Genomic DNA, 26,609 nt, shown 5'->3' with positions numbered 1-26,609 from the left:
GTGTTTACTTGATTTGTAAACTGAGGGTAATAAACATTACTCTGACACCTCATATGAGAAAATTATATGAAAATGTTGTGGAAGGTATTAAGCAACCGTAAATATATTTTAATAGACATCGTGCAACTGAAGAGACAGTTAGTCCTTTATTGCCTTTTAGCTCTAGACGGGCATAGGACCAGCCCCCTTAATGCCTTGTATATAGGATCACAGGCTTCATATACTGTGATGCGCAGTGTAGAGTGTATACATTGCTGAGGTCTCCCTTGCTCAGTACTAATTGGTTGAAATGAATACTGTTTAAATGAGAAAAACCCAGTATCACACCATGATTGACTTCTCTATTGCCTTTGCCTTTTTAAAAAAATTTGTTTTATTCTGTTCTTCACTTAGGTTTTCCAAACGAGCCTGCTGCAGTCATCGCCCTCAGCACCATTAAGGAATGGCTGACCAAGAATCAGCACCAGGTAGGAGAAAAACACAGTCAGTGAGCATACAAGATGCTGGAATTCGATTATCAGTTTCAAAAAGGCAGATACATTTATTCCATAAATATCAAGTTGACCTAGTCATTGAGCCAAAGCTAGCTGATGCTGCTTCATTTGGGTTCCATGGGTGATTGAATACTTTCCTGTAATTAATTGACTGAAGGGATTATGTTGATTGGTTTCAGTGGTGAAGATGGGCAAAGTGATCAGATTCATTTAGCCATGATCTCATTTTTATGTCTTTAGATAATATGGATTTGTGTGTAAAGGAGAGAACAGGGTGGATTTCGTTAAGATGAAGAATTCAGGGATCATCTGGTGCTATTTTCCTTAAAGAGTGAAGTTATCTTTGTTGACAGGGGATTCCTGGTGTTTGGTAATTTTTTCAGTAATCTAAGATCTCTTTATTTATAACTAATCACTTTTATAAAGTGACTTCTGAGTGTGCTGTTGGATAATTGATAGCTAAATCGTCACGATCAGGATTTTTATGAAACTAAAGTCTTCCATCAAAGTGTTCATCATGCCTCCGATTCTGCTTATTTAATAAGAGCTTTGGGATGTATGTAGTGATGAACAGGAGACTTACTCAAGTAAACAAGGCAATTCAATAAGTAGAGATGCTATGGAGGCTTAAATTTCAGAGGTTTAGCAATTACCATGTTATTACAGCAAATAGGTTTCACACAACACACAATGTTGTGCATTTTTCTTCCGATCTTGGTTTTCTCCTCATATACGCCCATGAGTGCTGTAAAGAATTTTGTTCCATTTGTGATGGCCCATGAATATAGCTTTCTCCTCGGTAGGAGATGGATTATTTGGAAATGTTTGGATATGGAAAGAGACTATGGGAGTTTCCTAATGAGAGGGTGCTCTTGTGTGTTTAAAGAAACAGCAGCATCATTTTTGCTAATTACTGTAATTTCAACATTTTTAAAAGAGACACGAACATTGTTCATTTCAAGTAGAAGTAAAGACCGCACGGCTAAACATACTTTGGTTTTTGCTGTTTCTTTTCCTCTTACTTTAAAAGGTATACATATGACAACTTCAATTTAGAGAATAACTTTAGTAACCTCTAAGATGCAGAAAAAAAGAACTAAAATAGCCAGTTTACAAAACATTTCTTCGACATGTATTATTTTATTTTCACAATAATCTTACAGAACGTCTAGGATAGGTATTGCTATCATTATCCTCCTCTAGAATCAAAAGGTTAAGTGACAAGCTCAAGACTTTGGAGTCTCAGAGCCAAGAGTCGGACCTGCCTCTCCTTGGAATGCCCCTGAGGCCAGGGAGAGATGTTCAGTCCCTTTGAAAACGGGTAATCTTCAGTATATCTCTCGGTCATAGTAAAGGCTCCTGGACCATCTGCTTGGCAAAAATGAGGTGTTTCAAAGTTAAACACTAACAAATGAGCTGGTATATTGGTATAAATTTATCATTTCCACTAAAATAATAACCCGAGGATATTTCCCACTGTTGGAAGTTCCCATGTGCCGTGTTGGCATGTGATGGGAGTACACATAACTACACAAAACATCAAGGGGTTGATGACGAAGAGCAAATGTGTTGGTCACATTTACAGCTCATTGACAAATTCGACTGACAGACTGTCTCTAAACTATTCAGAACGTTATTTTTTCCTAGAGGTTTGTTAGCTTAGTGTTTCCTACTTAACGTTTTTTTTACTCTGATCTCCTTACTAGCCTACTCTGTCTTTGAGTCCTTTCTTTCGCTTTCATATTCTTTTCTTGCTCATGTCTTCGTTTCATTGTAGAAAATCTAGATAATTTGGATTGAGAAACACAACTTAGTTTTTGCCATTGCAGCTTTAATCATAGCCTGTGCTAATTCTCTTTTCAATGCGCATTGGCTAAATGAATTTGAACAAGTCAGGTTTTGCCTGATAACTGAATTATAAGTGGTGGGACATAGATAAAAGCTATACAAATGGACTCTCCAGCAATATGTGGTTGTATTTTTTGCTCTGTTAACAAACAAACTAGGTTAAGGACTTATTCAGTTGTCTCTTCATTGCGGTATGCTTCTGGCCTCTTGATTGTTTAAGCTAGGTATTCATTAATTCACTCATTTGATGAAAATTTATTAAATCCCACGAAGCCTTAGACACTTTTCTAATACTAGGGACAGAACAGTGAAAAACAAAATCTTTTCCTTATGATGTTCACAGTCTGGGAAAAGAGAAATATAAATGAAACAAATAAATAAAATAGCTCAAAGAGTACAAAGTAAAACGAGGTAATTGAGGAGTGAGTTTTGGGGGGATGTGGTTTTAGAGAATGTAGAGATTGCTCTGAGGACAGAATCCTGGAACAAAGCTTTGGACGCTGGGAAGGAGCAAGCCGAGGCACACAAAGGTCTTGAGGAAGGACATTCCACACAGAGGGAAGACAAGAGGCAACCCTGAGGGGAGAATGAGTTTACTGTTTGCAAGAGGGTAAGAGAGGGAGTGTGGATGGAGCACAGGGCTGAACGAACAGCAGGAGACAAATTTGGACAAATGGTCAGGGGTCAGATCATAGAGTGTTGTGGTTTCATGGAGAGTCCATGATTTTTATTCTCAGTCTTTTGATGGGGAATCATTGAGGGTTTGGAGCAGGGAGGTAGCACGATCAGATTCACCTTTAAAATGACTAAATTCTGGTTGCTGCTTGGAGAATGAACTTAAAAGATGTCAGAGTAGAAAAGGGAAGACTAATTAAGGGGCTCCTACAGTAAATCCCAAGGGACCAGTGTTCTTGGGAATACAGTGACCGTGGTCAAGGAGGCAACAGCATCAGGTTTAGAACATATTTTCTCTGAACAAAAGTTGATTTGATTCTATCTCATTACACAAATCACACATTACCATAGCAATAGAGTCCTGATGGGGCACTTGGGCCCAGTGGACGGGACTGGGAAAAACACATTCTGTTCATCCACCATCTACTTGTTTCATTTGCCCAAAGTCTGAGCTGTGAGCGTGCTGTTGTCACCACATATCTAAGGGGACTCGGGGACTTGAGGGAGCCCAGCTGAACAAATAGTACAGTTGGCTCTGACTGCATTGGCGCTAATGGAAGAGATAGAGCAGAGCTTTAATTAAAAAAAAAAAAAAAAAAAAAAAGGAGAATCCTCAAGAAGATATTATTAGGGCACATCAGTGACCTTCCAGAACTAAAAAAATATAATGACTTCTGGTTGAAAAACAAAAGAGAATATTCACTACTGAGCATTGAATCATTGCTCTGTGAAGACCAGAGAGATGAATTAAACACAGAACAGAAATTCAAAGAAATGGCAATCATGACTGCAGAGATAAGGTATGAGGCAGAGAGACCCAGGGATCAGACGTGGGGTGGGGCGAGCAATGGAGATCACCCGCTGGCATTTTGGGCTAAATTAAGAATTAAGAACACGTGAGTTCAGAAAAGCAGGAGAAAAGAATATCAGAGTTGGCTATAAAAAAAAAAAAAATTGACAGCATGTGGTATGATAACGTTTCCCAAAGCTCCCAGTTTTCTCAAGCAGAAACCATACTAAAGAGACAAGTGAGCAAAACAAGGGGTCGTTAAGGAAATGAGCAGCGGAAATGGGGCGCTGACTCCTACTTCCGGGTGGATGCCCTGCGTTATCTGCAGTTTCATGCATTCCTCATTTGTCGTGCTGTCTAAAACTACGGTTCCTTGTGAAATAGTGATTTCTTCACTCCACGGCTCTGAGGCACCCCTTTCCTATCAGGAAGTTAGCCTTAGCGGTGTTTCTACAGTGCCCGTTCTGTCGATCCACCTTAGGGACTCACATGCCACCTGGCTATCGGTCTGTGGAGCAGTGTATGTATTTATGTTTTTCCATAGATAGCAGAAGTATAGGATGTCTTCCATTTGTAAAAGCCACAAATAGCTTGATACTGGGAGTTGTTTGCCCATCATGGAGGTCATGTTCAGTGATTTCAAATACCCCAAGGGGGCAACCATCCCACAGCTCAGGGCGCTTGCGGTTAAGGCTGCCAGGAGGTCACCTTAGGGGGTAAGGAAGTCACCTTAGGGGGTAAGGCATCTAAGATGAAGATTCCAAGCCGGAAGATCAGTGGGTTTCCCGGGCACTTTGAAACCTGGAAACCCTGAGGTATTGTACTAATCAGACCTCAGTTATAGTGTGACACAAACCTGGAACCCCCGCCCCTCTGCCAGTGATAAAGCAGCCAACAGATGGGCAGAAGCATGGCATTCTGGGAGCTCTAATTAAAGCTGTGGCCGTGGGCAGCCGTGGTTCAGAGGAGAGGTTATGGTTCACCTGAGACCAGGCCCCAGCTGCATCTCTGCAGATCTTTGAGGATGTCCGTTTCCAGAAACCTTCCCATTCATTTACTTCATGGGAATTCCCTAATCTCCCCTCTCCTGCCCACAGACCCCTCCTCCCCAAGCCGACCCCTTGTTCTGGGGTGGGAACAATTCAATGGAGGAACCTCTGGTTTATCTTTGAAGGCCCTCTGTAGGCACCTGGCTTGACTTGGGGATCACTGGCAGGGAGGAACCCCAGCTCGGCATTTTCAAAACCAACATCAGTTTTCTTCCATGTAGGAGGAAGGTGGAAGTTTCTTCTCATTGCATGCAGATTTTGGACCTTTGCCTAGCATAGAATACTCTTTAACTGTGCTTTTAGCACGAACAGATTGTTGTTAAAAATGTTAAATATCATCTACTTGTCATTTACATTGTTTACTCTGTGCCTTCCAAGGGAAACACGACCCTTGTGGTATTGCTGTTTGTCCCTTTGGGTAGTGTGCCTACAGATGTGGCAGGCCATCCTGAGATGCTGTGTGTATGTGGCAGTGTGGCACCGAGACAGACGCCCAGCTCTGTACCTTGTTGTGAGCCCAGGTCCCAGACTTTATCACCCAGTGTGGTCTAGGCCCCAAGGTCGACTGACGGCAGCCAGAGAACAGAACTAGTTTTGCGCTCATCGTTGGTGTTCTTTAGAAGTTAAGATACTGGTTTCTGGCTTCACTGCCATCCTCCCCTGCCTTCCGACATTCAGACACACAATCCGCAAAGTATCGAACAGGGTGAACACATTCCTCTTCTCAGAACCCAGAATTGGGAATCCACTGAAGACGGGCACATTCAGGCTCCTAAAAGTTTCATCCGCTGTTCTCGTGCTAACTTGACAAGATCAGGGTCACAGCCACTTGTTTCCTCACCACAGATCACAGAGGAACGGTTGCACTTTAGCTTCTGGTGCCAAGACTATTTTATTCCCCTTCTTGGCAGAGGTTTTTGAACATATGCAGTGTTAAAAATTGTTTGTCACTTTTATTTCAGAATCATATTATGGATCACCAAAAAAACCCAAAAAAACAGTGTGAGGCCTGCCTTATGTCACTGACACAGAACCCCTTAGGATCTGTGTGGTTCTTAACTGGGTGGGGGGGGGGGCTTAAATGAAACATGAAATGATGCTTACGTTTCTGATGGGAAAACTACATGCTTCGCACCAAGTTTCAATTCCTGTGGACGATTGTTTACAGAAATGCAAAACAAGCACCATCCTTCAATTCTGCAGAAGACGGTGGTGTGGTTAACATTCAGAAATCTGGAAGGAGCAGATGAGGTGCCCCGTGTTCTCCCTGGGGGGTGTCCTCTTATGTCTAGAAGCGTCGTTTGAATATCTGTGCTGGCCTTAGTTTCTGGAACAATTTAAGTTTAAGATTTGTGTGTATAGAAAAATAAATTCCATCTTAAAATCTTCACATTCTGTGCAGGAATGTGGTTATGGTACTAATACCCATCATCCTAATATGCTGCTGTAAAAATGTATCCTTTGACTAAGCCCAAGGCTGGTCTTCAGGTGGAACCCATGATGCTTATTGCCTGTGACATAATGGAAGAAAAGTATTCCCAGACTTTGTGCGTGTGCCGTGTTCCTTTTGCTCCTCAAGAACCCTCATGACTTGCAAACAGTTTTTCTCTCTCCCTCCATCTTCTTTCTTTCTTCCCTCCCTCCCCTTTCCCCCTCTTTCACACACACACACGCACGCATTCACTCACCCACTCACTCACTCATACACATAATACTTTTCCGTTCTCAGGCTGTCTTTGTTGAGGTCTGTGACAGTTACATTGGTGGTCAGATGTGAGAGTTGGCTCTTCATCTTGTGATTCTAAATACCCATTGTCAGAATAAAAGCCATGCCCCAAGGTAGCTTCTGCCTTTCTTGGTGGGAGACAGTGTTCAAGCGCCAGGTGTCACCATAGACTGCCCACCTGAGAGCTTGCTAGCGGGCAAATCCACCTGCCTCTCCATCCCCACGCTGCTTTAGCATCTGTTCCCAACAGGCACGCCTGAGTTTTGCAGCCAGAAATTAGAGCCTCTTGCTGTTGTTTCTGGGTTTCATAATCCTGTTCCCATCAGTAAGAATCACAAGAGATGGAATAATATAAATTGTGCTGCTATAGTTAGTGAGCCCCCTGCCAGTTAGCCAGTGTGCCTAGGGTAGGGAGGGCTTTACTCAGACACTTCCAGGGATTGAGGTAAGGATGCCCAAGCACCCTTTTCCGTAATCTAACTCTACATGGACAACTCTTTTAAAGTCTAATGATCTTTTTTCTCTTAGCAGGGGATGTCTCTATAATCAAGGCCCCAGGGTGCTCTAGTGACATCAACCTACAGTCCCAGGTCGTTTAGGGGTTGATTTCTGTGCTGACATATAAATAGCACATGTACTCTTCTGCCAGCCATCCTTAACCCAGCACAGTGTCCATTATGCCCCTGTTACTTTTAGATAAATAGAATGGAGTGCAGAGGGAACCTGAAAATATACTCTGTCTTGGGTAGGGGGGATTATATTAAAATAGGGTAACCCATACACATATATACCGCCACTGAGTCTGGGGTTTCTAGGAAGAGTTCTAGGAGATGTAAAGTAGGGATGTGAAGTAGCTAAAGAAGGGAAACCAGTGTTTTCCAGCTCTGCTGTGTCCCATGACTTGTGTTTGGGACACATACTATTCCTATTTCTACAGCATCTTCCCAAAACTTTCTTCAAGATAGGTATGTTTATCTTTCATTGTATAGATGTGGCAGTTAAGGTTCAAGGGAAAGGAAATTCCTAAGATCAACTAGTTGGGCACTTTGGTGTTCTACTATAACCCTGCTTCTGTGCCCAGTGGCAATTACTTCAAAATAACCAAACTTAGTCACTCAAAGTATTGTACATCTGTGAGCATGGGACCCAAAATCGGCTGATGGGAGTCTTCTCCTGGGACTTTTTTTGCAAACTGGAGTTGGGAAGGGAAAATTAGGGCCCACTTTGGTGGTGGAGCAGGGCCATAGGAGCTGCCAGTGGCCGTGTTCCCTGCCATCATTTTTGGGGGGGCGGGGAGATCTACTTTAGGAGGATATTTTGCTGAAGGTGTCACTGATTATTGGGGAGCTTGCAGAGTCAACAAGACCATTTTGCTGGCTTGAGTGAAGAATCACAACTGAGGCAAAGTGTTGGTTCTTTTAGCAAAACAGAATAACCTCCTATTCTTAGTATTAATATCTCAAGCTAATAATTCTCAACTAGAGAAAAGGAAAGGTTGAGAGTAATTTGGAAGTTTGTTCCCCCAAACTGCATGTTTTAAGTAGTTTATCCTACCCCTTTCACAGAGCTCCTCTTATGTGGGACCACTGCTTTCAATGGAATTGCTCCAGGTCTTTCAAACATGTTGGGTTGGGAAAAAAATATTTAGGGTCACTGTTCTCAATAGCAAAGTGAGTAAGAGCTCTTTTAAAACTGCAGGCTTTCACTACTTACTTTCATGCAGGGGGCAAATCATAAGCTTGTTTATTTTCTGATGGCTGTATCTTCCTCTGTATTGTAACCTTGTGGTAAAGAAACGTGAGTTTTAATGGAAGGCGGTACTGAGTAGAAACCAAGAATAAGTAGCATGAGACAGGTGAAGTAGAGATTCTCTGCAATTAATATTTAAGTGAACAGTTCTTAAAAATGGAGGAAGAGGTTTGCTCAGATGACATGAGCAGAATGTTCCTAGAATTGGGATTTGTGTTTTTGAAAGAAGATGGGTCTCTTTGCAAAATATGGGTTGGAGGTCCAGAGACTATAGGACAACTTCCAAGCCTGCAGGCTTGTATCAAGGAGGCCACCATGTAACTGTAGCTCGTCACCTCTTTCACGGAGCCAAAATGAGACTTATGGCTACTGGAAGTTGGGTGGGAGGAGGTAGGGTGCAGTTCACTACTGGCTATTATTATCCCAAAGAGGGAGATTGGTATAAACATTAGAACATTGAATTAAAAGTCAGAAAATTTGGGTCCTAGTCAGATTAATTTACTCTCTTGTATAATGGTGGACAGTTAAGTCCATCTCTTGGTACTCCTCGTCTGTAAAATGGGGAATGTGGGCCATGTTTCTTCCAGCTCCAGAACCATCGCCACTGGTGTTGTCTTCTGGAGCAGTCCCACTGATCTAGCCACAGTCATGTCTTTGCCCACGTCATCATGGCACAGTCAGACCAACAGAAAGCTTTGTCCTCTCTGATTCTCCAGGCGATGCCCCAAAGATCAAGCATCATTTACATTTGCTGTCGGATGCCTTTAACTTGATCCTTAACTTCCAGATGGGTGTATCTTTATAGTTGGTGTCAACAACCTTGACCCACTTAGTGTAGGAGAAGAGGCTGCCATGTTGCTTTTCTGTGAATGATCTGATTATATGGTGGTTTCAAAGTAGACAACATTTAAAACTCCTTATGAAATTAAGTCTGCTGATTATCCAAATGGTGTGACATTTTTATAAATAGAAAATAAACTTCTGAGCATGTGGTTGGATCTGCATCTGACACAGGGATAAAAATGACACCGAGAGGTCCTGCTGAAGGACATTCTACAGCCACTTTTGTAAGCTGAAAGCATGTGCCTTCCTCGCTGGGCAGGGGGAAAGACAACCCTTTGCCTTGCTCTCCACTTGAATTGAATAGGACTCATGTGCTGCCCTGATTGAATGGAAAATCAGCAATCCTGCCACTGTCATCTAGCTCAACTCAGGAAAGAACAAGAAAGATACTTTCTCATTCTGGTGGGGTTAAATGATTTGCCTGTGAGAGGCAATCTTAGCCAGATCTCTGCTTTAGATGGAAGCTGTGGCCAGATGTGTAGCCATCTCATTGCTTCTCCTAACGCATTTGGACATAGGGGTGGCCTCTGTGGAAACCGTACCTCCTTTGATGGTGACACTGCTATTCAATACAGTAAGAAACATGAATAGGTCTGACGAAGCCATCATTTCTCCAATCTCTTTGCTCTTCATCAAAAAAACATACTAGAAAAAACTTAATGAGAGTGGACCTATGGACATACAAATCAGTTTAATCATGGACAAAAGCTAAATTGGAGGTGGTAGATTGTGAGCCTAGTGATAGACTTGCTAACATGTCCCCTCTCAATCAGATCAAGTTCTCCTTATTTCTATTCGTGGACTCCTTAGAAGTCCCATCACATGGAAACTTGAGGAGGGTAGAGAAGAAAGCTGTGGTGTCTTCAGTCTACACCAGGGAGCCTCCACCTTTTAGTGAGGAGACTATTAATTTGCATGAAGCAGGGAAGAGAAGGATATTGGAGGATTTATGATTTCCTGAACTTGTGGCGAATCCAAGTTGCTAAAACCTGGTCAGAATGAAGTGCTCACATCTGTAATCCTGAGTTTGAAGACCTTAGGCAAGGAAGGTTGATGCTGACCTACTAATCTTAGACTTGGTTCTGCAGCAAGGGTTGCAATCACCTGGCATGTAACCTGCTGGGCACCAGGGCAAGTGATGTCCTATGGTGAGGAGGTGTTGCCTATGTGCACTCTCTTAAAAAATTAAAAAAAAAGACAGAAATAAGAGAGATTTTAAATGATGCGATTTTATTTTCATTTTTACAATAAACCTTGGCATGAGATAAGAAATATGAATTCATTGTTCTTCCAATTGGTCCAGATTCTCCTATATTTCTTAGCTTCTTTCTGCATCAGTGTAATGAGAGTACATGAAGACTTTTTGTTGTTGTTGCTTCTCTGACATTACTCCTAAATATTAACCAAAAACTTCATCGCTTGCTCAATGGGGACTTTAAAAGCTCCAGCAATCTCTCCTAAATCTAGAGGAAAAGCAGGCTTTGTTGAACATATTGAGAGATGTGTCAGTTTCTAACATAGGGCCTTCCTAAAGAAGTTTAAAGAATAATTTTGCCCGTGTGAATTTTTCACTTTATGTGCTGACTTTAGAGCCTTAACAAGGCATAAGAATAACTCAACTGCATTTATTTTTCAGCATAATTGTTGGCTGTTTCTAGCCAGTAGATCTTCCCTTAGTCTGGGCTGTTTTTCCTGCCTGGTTATACACTGAAGGGATTGCCTAATGACCCAGGCATTGCTGAGCTTGTCGGTAAGACACTGACCTGGGAACAAGGAGATTGCAGGAGATGCTGTAACCACTCTAGGACTGTTCTTCATCTGTAAAATAAGGTGAATATTACCTAAGAAAACGATTAAATCAGATACCAGCACCATAGTCTAAATCTACTGCATTGCCATATCTGGGAGGATAGCAGCCTATATTTTAAGACATTTCTCCAGCTCGTGGTTGAGAATGATTAGACCAGTTACTCTCAAAGATTGTTTCCAGCTAGAAATACTAAGGTGCAAGCTCATATTTATTCTCCTCAATGTGGGAAAGGATCTGCTGAGAACTGAGAGTAAGTCTCCCTCTAAACCAGTGTGCAACCGACTTTCTAAGGGATTAGGAGCCTTGGTGGGGCTGTATCGTCTAGAAGGTACCAGAGTGGCCACCATAGCCTTTTCACTGATGAGCACTTGTTTTTTCCATCCTATAATCCCCTTTGACATGGGTTGACAAATAAACAATATCGATCATGTCTACATATAACATGTAATCGCCACTCACATTAAATATTCATGGGATTTGCTAGCCAGCTTTCTGTGGCACCCTACACATAGTAGGGGCCTTTTTCTCTCTTTTAGAAAGCATCTTAATATATTTTCAAAATCTTGTTTATAATAATCATGGTCTCTGGATATGTGCTCGTATGCCTCCATGCGTGAGGTATATTTAATAAGTTAGTAAAAGTCATCAATGTATAGAACCGAATCATTATTTGAGTAACTATTATATTCAGATGGCAGGTCTGTCACTTGGATCTTGTATAATTATATTGGTTCCTGAAAAACCTTTTGAGAATAAAGCTCTCAGTCACGTGAAGCAAATGAGTTCTCCTTGGGCATGAGGCCACCATTTAGCAGGGTTACAAGAGAAGATTTTCTGATTGGTACAGTGTTGTCCCTCATGGGAGCCTGTTTACACCACCCACCTGTGGATTGGCCCCTGGACATGCAGATATGTGTCACCCACAGTGTTTCCAGAATCTCCTGCCACTGACAAAATTAACTCTGTTTAAGGAATTACAAAATAAACCATTGTACTAAAATTCATTGCTGAAAATACGAACCATCTTAATATCTTCTGCTGCCCAGAATTCTACTCTGAAAACAATTAGAGCATGATGGGCTATGTGTTTGACGGACCAAATTGAGCTACAAATGACCTGGGTGTGCTTCAGTTAAGCACAGGGCAACTTAGGAATGTATTAAGTTGAGTAATCATCTCATATGTTTTCCCCCGGGTTCAGTGACATCTACAAAGTTCATTTTTCTAAGAAGTTTTTCTCTTTACAAATTTAAACTCCAGGGAAATAGGATCCATATGTTCCTGATTCATTTGCACTAACTCATCAAAATATTCTTTTCCTTATAAGTTATTGGATGTCTGCAGAGGATTTCGACTGTTTTTTATAAGTTCTTTTAAGCCTTTCTGTCTAGAGGCAGGAAATGGCCATTTGCCAGCATCGAGTGAACCCCACAAATAGTCATGTTCTGTGCAGGAGGCAAAGAAAATTCATCCCTTGCTTCTAAGTACAGTTGAATAATGATTTTCCTTAGAGGGTGGGGATAAGTGGATACTTTGGAATGTACTAGTAGATTTACTAAATGCGTAATTAAAAAAATTCCATGAGGTGGTTACAGCAGGAATGGGATTTGCATCGTCCCCTTTACCAGTTACCTGTGAAACTATTTAGAGCAGTTGGTTTACCCAGTAACACAGAGCCTTGACCTAAGTGAAGCGTGAAATTGTCTTCAGTGTGCACGCAGAAGTCTGTGTGTGTGTGTGTAACAGAGATTGATTGATTTAGTCTAACAGTAGTTCATACTGCATCTTGTACTTCTCTATGTTGAGTTCAACAGATCTACTTTTGAGGTTCAGAAGTAACATGCCATACTACTCCATTACAAATAAGTGAACTCTTTGGTCTACCAATGAGAGCTAAGGATAAGTGGATTTCAAAAACAAATCAACTTGAGCTTGATTCTTCACTAACTGTATGTTTTTTTCATATATATATTTAATGTCACACATGTTGAGTAATTGAGTGCTTCCTTTGTGTAAGCACCGTACTTGGGCAATCTCATTTAATTAACACAGCAAACCTACGTGGTCATCCTTCTCTTTTACAGGTGAGAAAACTGAGATTTAGAAATACTAAGTAAAATTTCAAAGACCACACAGCAAATAAACAGCAGAGTTGGAATTCTAACTCAGGATTCCAAGTTCATAACCACGATCATCGAAAGCATCATTTTGTTTCTTGATGATGATAGTAGATTACTATTTCAGAGATCTCTTTTGAATGCTTTCAAATCTACAGTCTAATTTGGATTTCTTCTGCCGTGGTACCTACCACCCTGTTGCTTATATGATTTATGTAGAATTGCTTGTTAATATTTTTCTGAAACAAAGATAGCAGGTCGTCAGTTTGGCCATCTTTTATTTTCTTGCCCCCAGCACAGTGCCAGGCCCATACACACTCCAGGTTGGATGAAAGCATTAAGAGTTAACAAATGGGGCTTTTATTAGCCAGCCAACAGCTCTCATAGTCTCCTAAGCTTTCATGAGATTAGCGCTAAAGCCAAACAGCCACGCTGGGGCAACATTTCTGAGCCACAGACGTTGCCATTAATTCATTAGCCAAATCTGATCAAATGACAAACAAGCTCAGGAAATTTTTTTTCCCAGTCTGACTATATTTTATTTTATATTTTTAATGTCTTTATTGGAGTATAATTGCTTTACAATGGTGTGTTAGTTTCTGCTTTATAGCAAAGTGAATCAGCTATACATATATCCCCATATCTCTTCCCTCTTGCGTCTCCCTCCCTCCCACCCTCCCTATCCCACCCCTCTAGGTGGTCACAAAGCACCGAGCTATCTCCCGCTGCTATGCGGCTGCTTCCCACTAGCTATCTATTTTACGTTTGGTAGTATATATATGTCCATGCTACTCTCTCACTTTGTCCCAGCTTACCCTTCCCCCTCCCCGTATCAAGTCCATTTTCTAGTAGGTCTGTGTCTTTTATTCCTGTCTTGCCCCTAGGTTCTTCATGACCATTTATTTTGTTTGTTTTGTTTAGATTCTATATATGTGTGTCAGCATACGGTATTTGTGTTTCTCTTTCTGACTTACTTCACTCTGTATGACAGACTCTAGGTCCATCCACCTCACTACAAATAACTCAATTTCGTTTCTTTTTATGGCTGAGTAATATTCCATTGTATATATGTGCCACATCTTCTTTATCCATTCATCTGTTGATGGACACTTAGGTTGCTTCCATGCCCTGGCTATTGTAAATAGAGCTGCAATGGACATTTTGGTACATGACTCTTTTTGAATTCGGGTTATCTCAGGGTATATGCCCAGTAGTGGGATTTCTGAGTTGTATGGTAGTTCTATTTTTAGTTTAAGGAACCTCCATACTGTTCTCCATAGTGGCTGTATCAATTTACATTCCCGCCAACAGTGCAAGAGGGTTCCCTTTTCTCCACACCCTCTCCAGCATTTATCGTTTGTAGATTTTTTGATGATGGCCATTCTGACCAGTGTGAGGTGATACTTCATTGTAGTTTTGATGTGCATTTCTCTAATAATTAGTGATGTTGAGCAGCTCTTCATGTGCTTCTTGGCCATCTGTATATCTTCTTTGGAGAAATGTCTATTTAGGTCTTCTACCCATTTTTGGATTGGGCTGTTTGTTTTTTTGATATTGAGCTGCATGCAAGCTCAGGAAATTTTTAAATCTCCCTGAGGGTAGATAGACCTTGACAGTGGCTCCAATTTCTGAGAGATTCCCCCCTGTCTTTATTTAGAGCACATGCTTCTTGAGATGACAGATTCCTTTACTTACTCCTGTCATGTCTGCTCAGATACTGCGCCTTTGGGGAAGTTTTTCCCTCACTCCCCCACGCAACCTTAGGAAAACTTACGAGTATCACGGCTTTGACTGTAACTGTGGATTTACCTGTTAGCTTTCCCACTGACTTGAGGACAGGGACTCAAGGTGTAATTTCACAGATGAGCCTTTGTGTGTGTGTGTGTGTGTGTGTGTGTGTGTGTGTGTGTGTGTGTGTGTGTGTGTGTTGAATCGAGGGAGCCTGGCAAATAGAAAGCCTTGATAAACACACATTGACTGAAAGACTGTGTTACATTGTTTCTTACGATGACAGCTGAGTGTGCGTGAACCCGGCACATCTGTCTCATACAGACCTTCTTTTCCGTGTCAGATGGTGAGCGTGCTCAGTAGGTTTTTATCTCTCTTTCAGGTATATTCCAAATTAAGAGTCTAGTCTTGATCCCTGTGACTACCCCCAGGTAAGCTGGAAACCAGCTCTCCTGTGAACAGCCCCAGCCAGGTCCCAGATGTGGCCCATCCAAGGATGGCTGGCAGTGTATTGGGATTAGACAGCTTTGGGCTATTGTCTAAAAATGGGAAGTTATTCAAGGAACTAGCTGGGGAAATTCAGTATACCTGGAAGCTCATCCTCTTTCCTGAGCCCTTGACCTGTCGAGCTGTACCTGGTGAGCACAGCACTTAACTCCTTTGTCTCCCTGGCCTTCTGTTGCCCTGCAGAGGCTCCTATGATTTTAAACACCAGGGCACCTTGGTCTTCAGGCAAACACATTATCTTTTTTTTCAATCAATCTACTTTTAAATTATTTTTAAAAAATCTACCTGATGTCAGTGTTTCCATTCCCAGTTGTGAAGTCTGATATTATTTTTAAAACGTTGTGTATTTCCACATATAACCCCTTTCGGAAAGGAAAATATGTTCTTCAGAAAAACATTGGCAGTATAGATTCATGTGTAATTCTTTCAAAAGCAGCCTAGTCTTCATTAATTTATTTAGCAAATACTCAGTAGCTGGTATGTTCCATGCTGGGTGCACTGTTTGTACAAAGATGGCTGATACATAGCTCTTGTCCTTACCATCTGATGGAAGAGACCACACAGACAGTTGTCACATGATAATGAGGTGAGTGCCGGGGCAGCTGGTGCCCAGAGCATTGCAGGGCGCTGGGCAGAGAAGGGTCAAGGAAGATTCTGGGGCTGCCTGTCTTAAATGGACGAGAGGTTGGAGCCTGCACGTTCCTCCCAGGGCTTCCATTCCCCTGGGAGTAAAATCCAAATGCCTCTCTTGCCACACGCCCTTGGTCCACAGACTCTTAAGAGGTCTCAGGGAGTTCGTGAACTTCGGGAAAAAAATACAATGATTTTTATTAACTTCTAACTGTAACTTAGCGCTTCCTTCCTTCTTGACCGTAACCACAAACCACAGTGGATTCAGCATGTCCTGTGACTTTGTCACCAATAGAAATCAGATTTCCTATCACATTACAGTGGTGGAGATCTCAAACCACTATTTACACTCCTTATGACTTCAGATCATCACTACATCTTGCTTAAATGTGTTGATGGAGAAGCACACATCTGGCCATAGCACACACTATTCCTAGGGTGTTGTTATCTCCATAAAAGTGTTTCCTTTGTAATCTTTTATATTTTTATTTATTTAAAATCTATATTCTAAGAAGGATCTGTAGGCTCCAGTCAACTGCTAAATGGCTCCATGACACCAAGGAAGAGTCTCTGTGGTCCCACCTGTACTCTTTCTCCCTGGCTGGCTACCCCACAGCCTCACTGGCTTTCTCTTTGAATCCACCCAACAGGCTCATGCCTTAGGCCACTACCACGCAGGTGCAGAGCTGGCAAACAGCCTGAATGGACGAGAGTTTATTGGAAACGAACTGACAGAGATGTAGGCAGTATCCGTTGGCCTCCCTGCCCTCCTGTGACTCATAAGCAGGGATAAGCGCGACTCTTTTTGAAGAGCAAAAAATACAATTTGTAGACTTCATTGACAGACAATGTGCTAGAAGTGCTAAAGGCACGGGTTGCTTAGCTATATCTTGTTGCCTAACCCTGCTGCCTGGTTCACCCAGTGAAGATGAGCAGTCATTATTGGCATGATGTGCCAGGTACAAACTACCAAAAGTCTGGAAATTAATACAGCCAGCGACGTTCTTTTCAAACAATCAAACGAGACTCCTGAGAGAACTTGTATCACACCATTTCGGGTGCCCAAAGAGCATGCTTTATGAGGGGGAAAAAAAGATAATGGATTCATTACTGCCAGAATGCAGTGTCTTGACACACAGTTTGCGATGTCTGAATCTGACATTTAATAGCTGAGATGATAGTGACTAAATACTTCTCGAGGTCAAATTCATGCAGAGTTCCTGAAAAGGTGAGAAACGGCTGAGATCTGTAATGACAAAGCTAATGAGAAGATTGATGCCATGGTGGTGGCAACAGGACGAGTGTCCAAAATAGCTTGTGAATGATTTATCCACATGACGGCAGAGCCAACTGACGACAGCAGAGTGCTAATTAATACCATCCACTGGGAAAATACCATCAATTGCTTTCTGTGTTGGCAATTTCAAACTCTATGCAGAGGCCAAATTATTTTCCAGTAATTCTTCTTTCTAGACCTAAATGTTATGTGCGCCCACCCTTTTGCTCTTTTTCCTCAATCTCCAGCCGGTTTGATTTGAAACCCAAAAGGAGAGAAGGAAAGAAGAAAGTGGAGAAGGGATTGGAGGCAAGAGGAAGAAGGAAAGTTGACCAGAAGAGAGGGAAGGGAAGAAAGACACTCCCGCCCCATGTTCTAGTCACTTTACATGGGAAAGGCTCACTTCTGTTCCTTCCCAGTTTGTGACTAATTATGATAATATAATAACTACCATTTATTAAGAACCTCACACAGACTTGACATTTTAAGTGCTTTACATAGAACGACTTAGCATTTTTTATTTACTGTGTGCCAGACATTGTCCTAAGTATGAAACCTCACTACCACCCTTCCAGGGTGTGGGGACTATTCCCCTGTTTTTTATAAATAAGGAAACTGAGGCAGATAGAAAGTTAGTCTCACTTGAAATATGCTGTCTTGTTTGAATGAGTATGAGAATTTCCTTAAACCAATTTCATGTGAAAGCAGTTTATGAGTTATGGTTTGCTAAGAAATACAGTTAACACAATTTAAGGGAAAATGTTAAGAAAATAAGCATTGTATTGAAATTAACCCTTAGCTCTAGTTATGAAAGAGAAAGGAATGGAGACTCACTCCTCAAATGAGTGAAATGCCAGGTGACTTGGTTTGCAAACAAGTTAAAATGGGCTGGGAGGATTAAGTATCCCATACTCAGAGAAGCTTCATCATCTTCTGTCCTTTTTCTGGCTGGTACTAGGTTGGAGAGGGATGTCCTTGGAGGCAGGGATTAAAGACTGTGTGGACTCAGAGTAGAAACGAGTTCAGTCTCCACAATAGTTCCGTTATCGGAAACACCTATAGCTGATTGCCAAGAGCCAACCTGCAGAGGCTTTTGAGGCCAAGTCCAGGAGAGCCTGGAACTGTGTAAAATGCAGAGCAGCCTACTCTGTTGGAGTTAGGGGAAGTGATGGGTCAGAAAGAAACATGTCAATCAATTCCAGCAAATGAAATAAGACCAGGAAAATACCTACCATAGTATTAGTAGAATGATTAGTGCTCTACGAGGTGAATATTTCTTTAAACATCTTGTTGGCTAGGAATGACCTATTTGTCAGTTAACATAGATTACATTTTGTTGTATAAAGAACTTTCATGAGTAAACCCCAAATGGGGTAGGGAGTAAATAAAGTTCTATATTTTGTGAAATGTTTAGCTTGGGGGACATATCCATAGGATGTAGGCATGGCTTGGAGACCTTTTGCAGCATATTGGCATGACCCTTTCTGGAGTGTACCAAAGTGCTGATGAGCCACAGTTAACATAACAATAACTGCATGAACAGGGTACTCATCCCCTTTTGTCTTGTTTGGTACCCAGACTGATAATAGTAACATCACCTAGCATGACACTGCACGCCAGGGCAATAAACATGAGTATCTTCCCTGTTGTTAAGATTTAAGGTGACCCTGGAGTGGCAAGATTCCCCTCCAATAACAAAGACCTGCAGCTTCCATGACAGTTGAGACTGTGCGAAGATCAGCAGATTCAGAAGAACTGAAAAGTCCCATTGGGCCCAGGGCATCCACGTCTCTCTATGGTACCACTGGAGATCATGCAAACACCTCCTGCCCTGTATACCTTAAAAAGACTAAACACGTGCGTTCGGAAAAGCAAGTTAGGGTTTATAGATAGTCTCAGAGTTCCTTCTTTTTAGTTTCTCAAGCAGAATACACTGGCCTGGGTCTTAACAACATCCTCATGCCGGTCTTCCCGCTAGTTCTTGGTGATGGGTTTGGAAGACCTGCCACGGGCCAAACATGGATCTCACCAGAGTTCGTCATGTGGAACCCCAGCTTCAGCCAGCCTTTTTTTTCTGTTCCTCATCAGATACATTTAATAGCAAGTAGATAGATGTTTAAACCACAGGGAAGGGACAGCAAGAACAAATGTATAATTAGAATTGTTTTCTGGCTGTGGGTTTTCTCTTGGGTGACTCGCCCTCATTGTGTCAGCAGCTTCCCCAGCAGAGAACTGGGCTGAATGTGATCCACAGACTTGAAGCTCAAGGGGAGAAATTGTGCCTCTACACAAACAATGATAACTACAGTTAAGAGCAGGTGGTTTTCTTTTCAGTCTGCTTTCCTGTTTCTCAGTGAGCATGGCAGGTATTTCCATTAATAATAAAGACATTCTGGAGATGGAGAATTAGGAACTGGTTGACTATAGTTAATTGGCATTTTATTGTATTCCCATATATTTTGCTTGGGAGTGCTGTGAGTAGATTTAAAGCCGCTGGGAAGAAATAAACTGTACAGCCCTTTACAATGAAGTTGTTTTTAAGCTTGAAACTTTTGTGTTTTAGTGACTTTGGAGCTGGATAAGTATTAACTTGATGATTTTTTATTTTGGAGAATGCTAAAGTAATGGGCGTGGTAGGGTTTTCTGGTGGATTTCCATAAAATGCCATTGAAGCTAGGGGACAGTATATTTGAAGTTGTATCAAAAGGAAAATGAGAGCGTGACACGAATTCACGTCCTGCCACCTCTTGGGTAGTCCGGCCACCTCCTTACATACTCAAACCAAAATTATTGATGATAAAAACCCAATATTAGACATAATTAGATATGCTAATTGCAGGATTTTTAAGAAACTAACAAAGCTAAAAATAAACAGCCTTCTCATCATATAAATAGTGATAACAATGATTAGATGGAGATTGTCTTTGGAGTGCCGTCCACGCTGAATTTTAAGTGACGGTTGAGGGAGCCAAGTGATTCCTAGGCCGCTCGTGAGTGTGGTTTCTTTGGCCATGGCTTTGGGCCAGAGACCCTTCAGTGGGACAAAGAACACCAGAATGGGGTCAGAAGGGTCACTAACTGGAGACCTTTGGCAAGTTGCTGAAGATCTCTGGGTATTAGTTTGTCCATCTTTGAAGGGAGGAAGACACTATGTAACTGACAAGGTGGATGAGAGTATTATGGAAGTAGGACTTGGGGGATGCCAGAGGAGTGCTGTGGACACACAGTTTAAGGAGGCAGCTCTCAGGTGCCAGCTCTGCAGTTGTATGACTGAGCGTGAGCGCCTCCTTAAACTCTGCACCCCGGATGCCTCCCTCACCTCACCTTAGTCCCAACACTGATAAAGACTTAGTACACAGAAAGCCCTACCACACTGCCTGGATCACACTGAGGCTCAAAAAATGTTTTTCTCTTTTTGATCCTGTCTGCCTCATAGGTATCTTTGGGGCAGTACATAAGAGAAAGTACGTGAATATGCTCGTGAAATGCTATATAAACGTTAGTTGTACTGGGACTTCCCTGGCGGTCCAGTGGTTAAGTCTCTGTGCTTCCACTGCAGTGGGCAGGGGTTCCATCCCTGGCCAGGGAACTGAGATCCCGCAAGCCACGTGGCGTGGCCTAAATAAATCAATAAAATTACCAACCTTAAAAAAAAAAAAAAAGCAATTAGTTGTGCTAAATCACGATTGGAGTTACTAGTTACATTGCTATTATCATTAGCAAAGATGTGTGTAGGTATGTATGTATGTATACAATAGATATTATAGTTGGTGAAGATTTTAAATGATCTAATGTGTATTAATTAGCATGTTGAAGATAATTCTTTAAGCTAGAATTGAAATGATCTGTGAGTACCAGCTGAGGATGTACTCAGTGGGGAATGGTATTCTCTTGCCCTGTTTAATTTGACTGCCAGCCCAGCAACATGAGGATACAATCACTTTATACCAGAAAATGGATGAGGTTGGAAAAAGCATCAGGACTGAACATTGTTCTGGACTTGGAGGTAACTGGCATTACCTCCAAGTGAATGGTAACTGGCATTCACTGCCTGATGGATGGAGGAGGAATTTGTATAGTTGCGATGTAACTTAGGGAAGATGGGTGAGCAGATGACTGACAAGACTGGCATGCTTACTACCCGAACATCGATTCATTTGGGTGAGAGCCGTAATAAAAGTCAGTCATCTATGGTGATCTCTGGGTTGGCCTTAAGCACCCTTTGAAGGATTCTTAAAGAACTGCCTAACTTCATACGAATTAAAAGCTAAATTTATTCAGAGCAAAGAAAGATTTTTGCTGAGGGAAGGATGTTGCCAAGTGTTTCATCACGAGTGGTGACAAATAATTTGGGTCGAGTTCAAACACAATGTACTTTTCAAAAGTAAATCTGCAAAGAAAAGCTGAGTTTTTAGTCATCTTCGTTTTAGAAATGTTACCTCTTACTCTGAAGTTGCAGTCACGTTCAGTCAAACAAAGGGCTGGTTTGGGTACACTTGGCTATGGTCTTCCTTCGTGTGTGGAGTTTGTGTCAGTGTCTCTAGAACTCAGCCCAGGCTGTGCTGCGGTCATTATCACATCGGAGAAATAGGGAGATTTTGATGAATCACTAATAACTGGTTTCTTGGGACTGTTCATTTCACATACACAAGCAAACTCAGATTTCTGCTGTGGTTTAGAATCGATTGGACAGTGAAAAGCTGCCCACGTGTGTGTCTGTATTACACTGTGGAGAAGGTTTACTTCATCTTTCCCCATGGAGAGGTGGTTTCCATAACTGGAATAATAGTAGCTAACAGGCACTGAGCACTAATGATGAACTAGGCCCTATTCCAGGTTCTTTAGGTCCCAACAGTTTACAGATCTAGAAACTACGGCACGGTTAAGAAACATGCTCACACTAGGAAATGCGCCTTCTGTTTACTCTGAAACCACCAGCCTTGGCTTACTCTCATCCTGATAAAATAACTTTTTGAAATCCTCTGTGTGTGTGCACAGGCACGTTTGCTTTTGAAGAACAGTGAGGAGATTCTACCTTGAATAGAAGGCGTTTGTATTGAGGTCTATCCTGTCTTTGTTGAGTATTCAAGGTGAGGACAGCAGAGGTAAAATGATAGCCAGGCTTGCCAGTGTCTGAGATTAGATGCTTCTGCCTGGGAAAGATGTCTAGACCAGGTCTCTCAAACCCCAGACCTTCCAGGGACCAAGGCAGGCCTCATGAGTGAGGGAAGCAGGCCAAGCAGTGTCTCCACTGAACTTCAAGCATCCCTTTGCTGTAGGTCCAGATATTCACTGCCATGAAGGATTAGTCCGAGATGGCCTCATTGTCTATTTTTTCTGAAGAAAACAGACATTGAGATTTTTTTTTTTAAATCCAATTTTCAAATACTGAAAACTAATTTAACAACTTTAAAAAATATACTGCAAATTAACCCAAATATATCTATGGGCCAGATATGGCTCATGGGTGGTCATTTCTCAATATTCTCCCTTCTGGATTAATGATGGGTCACCAACAAAAGGAGTTTGTTTCTTGCCCTTTCTTTAAGGAGGAAGCGCTTCCTATGGGAAACCATAGCACGAGGAGATTGTCTAACAGAAAGACTTACTTATTGTCCAGTGTTTACTTATAGTTCTGCATGCTTTTTTCTTAAGATGGGTTATGTCTTTGCACAGTACAGTACGGTAGACTCTAGCTGCCTATGGCCATTTAAATTAAAATTAAACCTGAAAGGTTTTTTTTTAAAACATCTTTATTGGAGTATAATTGCTTTACAATGGTGTGTTACTGTCTGCTTTATAACGAAGTGAATCAGCTATACATATACATATATTCCCATTTCTCCTCCCTCTTGTGTCTCCCACCCACCCTCCCTATCCCACCCCTCTAGGTGGTCACAAAGCACCAAGCTGATCTCCCTGTGCTATGCAGCTGCTTCCCACTAGCTATCTATTTTACATTTGGTAGTGTATATATGTCCATGCCACTCTCTCACTTCATCCCATAAAGCTGAAAGTTTAATTAATCACTTTCACCAACCACATTTCAAGCACTCAATAACCACATGTGGCTAGTAGCTACCATATTAGACAGAACAGAATAAAATCTTTCCATCATTGCAGGAAGTTCTATTGAATTGTCTAGCTCTAGATTCTTTTTTTTTTTTTTTTTTTGCGGTACGCGGGCCTCTCACCATTGTGGCCTCTCCCGCTGTGGAGCAGAAGGCTCCGGACACGCAGGCTCAGCAGCCATGGCTCACGGGCCCAGCCGCTACGCGGCATGTGGGATCTTCCCGGACCGGAGCACGAACCCGTGTCCCCTGCGTCGGCAGGTGGACTCTCAACCACTGTGCCACCAGGGAAGCCCTAGCTCTAGATTCTTAGACTCTGGCAGCCTAGGCTATGTTGTGACTAAGTGACATAAAAAGATGCTTACATGACTTGAGAAAAACTGGATGGCCTGCTTTCTCAGAAATCTCTTTCCTGTTATATGTGCCTCTGTGATTGGAATTTCCACCATAGGATTACTGGTTTGCATGGCAATACGATGATTTTTCCTGGGAAAGGAGTGCTAGTCAGTGCCATCCAGTCATTTCAGTGATCTTTGCATTCAGGTCACCTGAGGATACTTTAAAAATCCAAGTATTTGGGCTCCACTTCATGTCTACTTTACCACTACTTCTAGGGAGTTGGACCAAGGCATGTGTAGTCATCAGGATATCCGTCAGGGATCCCGATGGAGGCCTCTGGTTAAGCATCACCCCATTAACATAAAGCAAGTTTCCTACGCCATTCCAGTAAATGGGAATACCCAAAGGCCTGGGTCATAATCAAATGGTGTCTTGGCTAACACCTGCCTTTATGTTGTTGGACTTCTGCATCACTGAATTCCTTGGTGGTCGTTTATGCTGTCATCCTAGTAGAGCAAATTCCTGGAAATCTAAGAATATTGATCTGTCTCAAGGGAAAGAGGGCATATTTTCAAGACTGACAGATCTTTCATTCACACTTGTGAGCCAGCAGAAAGCCCGGTCACCTAACTCTTTGGAGATCCCCCAAAGTTAGCATGCTGTACCCTGAGACCACAGGTACTAGATTGGAAATAGCTATTAGTGGGGCACAGTTGGGAATGTGTCCATCTCTGACCATGAACCTCACTGTGGATTTCCCAGTCTCTCCCAGGAAGCCACAGATCCTTTAAAAATGGGACACTTGGAGACCTGTTCGATTGCCCAGTGTTCCAGGTTGCTGGACTACTTTAGCATGGTTTGGGTATTGGGTGGTCTTGCTGACACTCTGCACAGAGGGAAGTAGACGTGGATTGGAATAAAGAGACTCCAGATAAACACACAGTAGGTGGGAGGCTACAGAGAGTGAGAGGGACCAGGCAGCAGTAGGCAGGAGGAACCTAGGGAGGAAAGTTGGTAAGTGTTCCTAGGATCGTCCTTGTGGTTGGCTCTTAATGGCCTGGCCTGTGGCTCCAGAGAAGGTCATGTGCAGGCCCCATTGATGACCGCATGATGACTAACATCCCCTCTGAAGTCACATAAGTTTCCTCAAAGGGCTACTCAAAGCAGTCCCACAACCTTATTCTATCAGTAATTTTCACTTAACCTAGTGGCTCCCAAACTTTGTTGCACCCTGGAGAAACTTCCAGACGCTCAGGTTTTCACATACCAACTAGATCAGAGTGTTTAGGGGTGGGAGCCAGACATCAGTATTTGTAAAGATCCTAGGTGATTCCAATGTTCGTCAAAGCTCGGGAACCACTGATTTAACACCGAAAACATCACCAGAAAGTAACTGTTACTGGGACCCTTGGTTGTTGCTTAACAGTCCATGCCCTCTAATTCTAATTATTTTTACATCTATGACCACCAAGTGGGCTTTCTGTGCATGCAGGACAGAAGCAAAGTCTTTATACTGTGTAGGAAAATTTAATGCTTCTCTGGATGTGGAACAGGTAGAAGAGGTCTGTTTGAGTGACTAGTGTCCCTGAATCAGGAAAACTCCTGATTTTTTTAAAAAAAAATTATTTCTTTTACACCAGCAGCATATTGGTTCAATAAATTTGAAATACTCACCTATAATGGAATACTATATAATCATAAAAATTGCTTTCATAACATGGGAAAATATTCATAATAATGGGTATTACATTTTAAAATGTAATAAACCAATGTATTTTATGTTTCTACAATATATGGGCCATCCAGAGGCCCTTGTGGAAATGGTGTTTGACTTCTCTCAGCCTGAATATTTCCATCTGTAAATGGTCGCAAGGATTCAAGGACACAATGTAGTGGTTTCCAAACATCTCATGCAGATGAAAATCTCTTGAAGAGGTTGTTTAACATATACAGGGTCTCCTCCTAGAGACCCTGATTCAGTAGGTAAGGGTAGAGCCTGAGATCAGTAGGTTTAATATGGTCCCCAAGTGACTCTAATGTGCTCAGAGGCTGAGAACGCATAACGTACACAAAGCATTCAGAATGACGTAGGCGTTATTTCCTTTTCTGCCCTTCAATTCCTGTTAATATCCTTTCCATCTTGCTAGGCGTTAATTGTGCTCTGAGACAGAATTACCTGGTCATAGAGAGAATGTATAAAAGAATTCCTCATCTCAGAAGCCTGTGCATTTGGCATCCAGAGCCATTCTTCAGCAGATGTCCTGTGCATTGCATGGGTTGAATTATTTGCACCCCATTTACTGATAAATTGCCTCACCCATGAGTACCTCAAAAAGTGGAGGAGGCTTGTCTCTTATGGACTGTACAAGTTCAATCATGGCCACACAACCTGATATTTCCCTATTCCTGTCTTGAATTCTGGCTTATTTCCTCATCCTCTGGCCCTTTCCTTGACTGTACTCACCAAAGTACCTTGAACTATGCCCTGACGTAGCATTAACTCCTGGAGTTGTGAGTACAGCCCACTCACAGCTCAGCGGATGCATCTAGTCTCAAATCTATTCCTGTATGGTTTTCTTCCTGGAACCAGACCAGACCCTGTAAGCATTTCTGATCAGCTGTTCCTCTATTGGCCCCAAACCACAGGAGGAGAACCTGCCCCCTTGCCCTGCGGTGTCTGTCCGGGCACTTTCTGATGCTGGCCACACTGCATCTGTGATTGCTCCGTGGCTCCAGCTTGTTTGGGTTGCTTCAGTTTCTCCATTAATCCAAACATGTCCCAGTGTTGGGCCATCTCTAGGAGCATTACTGTCTGCTCATGAAGATGAAGTGTTTGGTCACTGAGGGAGGAGGGAACTCCTGTTTCCTCTTGCATTTCTGCTTTAGGCTCTTCATCACAGTTACACTTTTATATTGGATTGGGAAGTAAACGCTTTCTCTCCACTAGAATCCAACTA

The 26,609-nt window shown here is 42.2% G+C and overlaps 1 protein-coding gene across 3 annotated transcripts in view; it reads left to right on the top strand.

The window, feature by feature from the left end:
- The window catches only part of MACROD2 (mono-ADP ribosylhydrolase 2), a 1,985,215-nt gene that overhangs the window by 1,447,111 nt on the left and 511,495 nt on the right, over positions 1 to 26,609 (top strand). For all 3 annotated transcript variants that reach the window (XM_067707453.1, XM_067707452.1, XM_067707451.1), the window contains exon 8: positions 394 to 467. In XM_067707453.1, the coding sequence (XP_067563554.1) occupies positions 394 to 467 (74 nt within the window). The remainder of the gene's footprint in view (positions 1 to 393; positions 468 to 26,609) is intronic.

This window comes from Pseudorca crassidens, chromosome 15 (genome assembly GCF_039906515.1).
Source record: "Pseudorca crassidens isolate mPseCra1 chromosome 15, mPseCra1.hap1, whole genome shotgun sequence".
NCBI classification, from domain to species: Eukaryota; Metazoa; Chordata; class Mammalia; order Artiodactyla; family Delphinidae; genus Pseudorca; species Pseudorca crassidens.
This window is presented reverse-complemented; position numbering and strand designations above follow the sequence as displayed.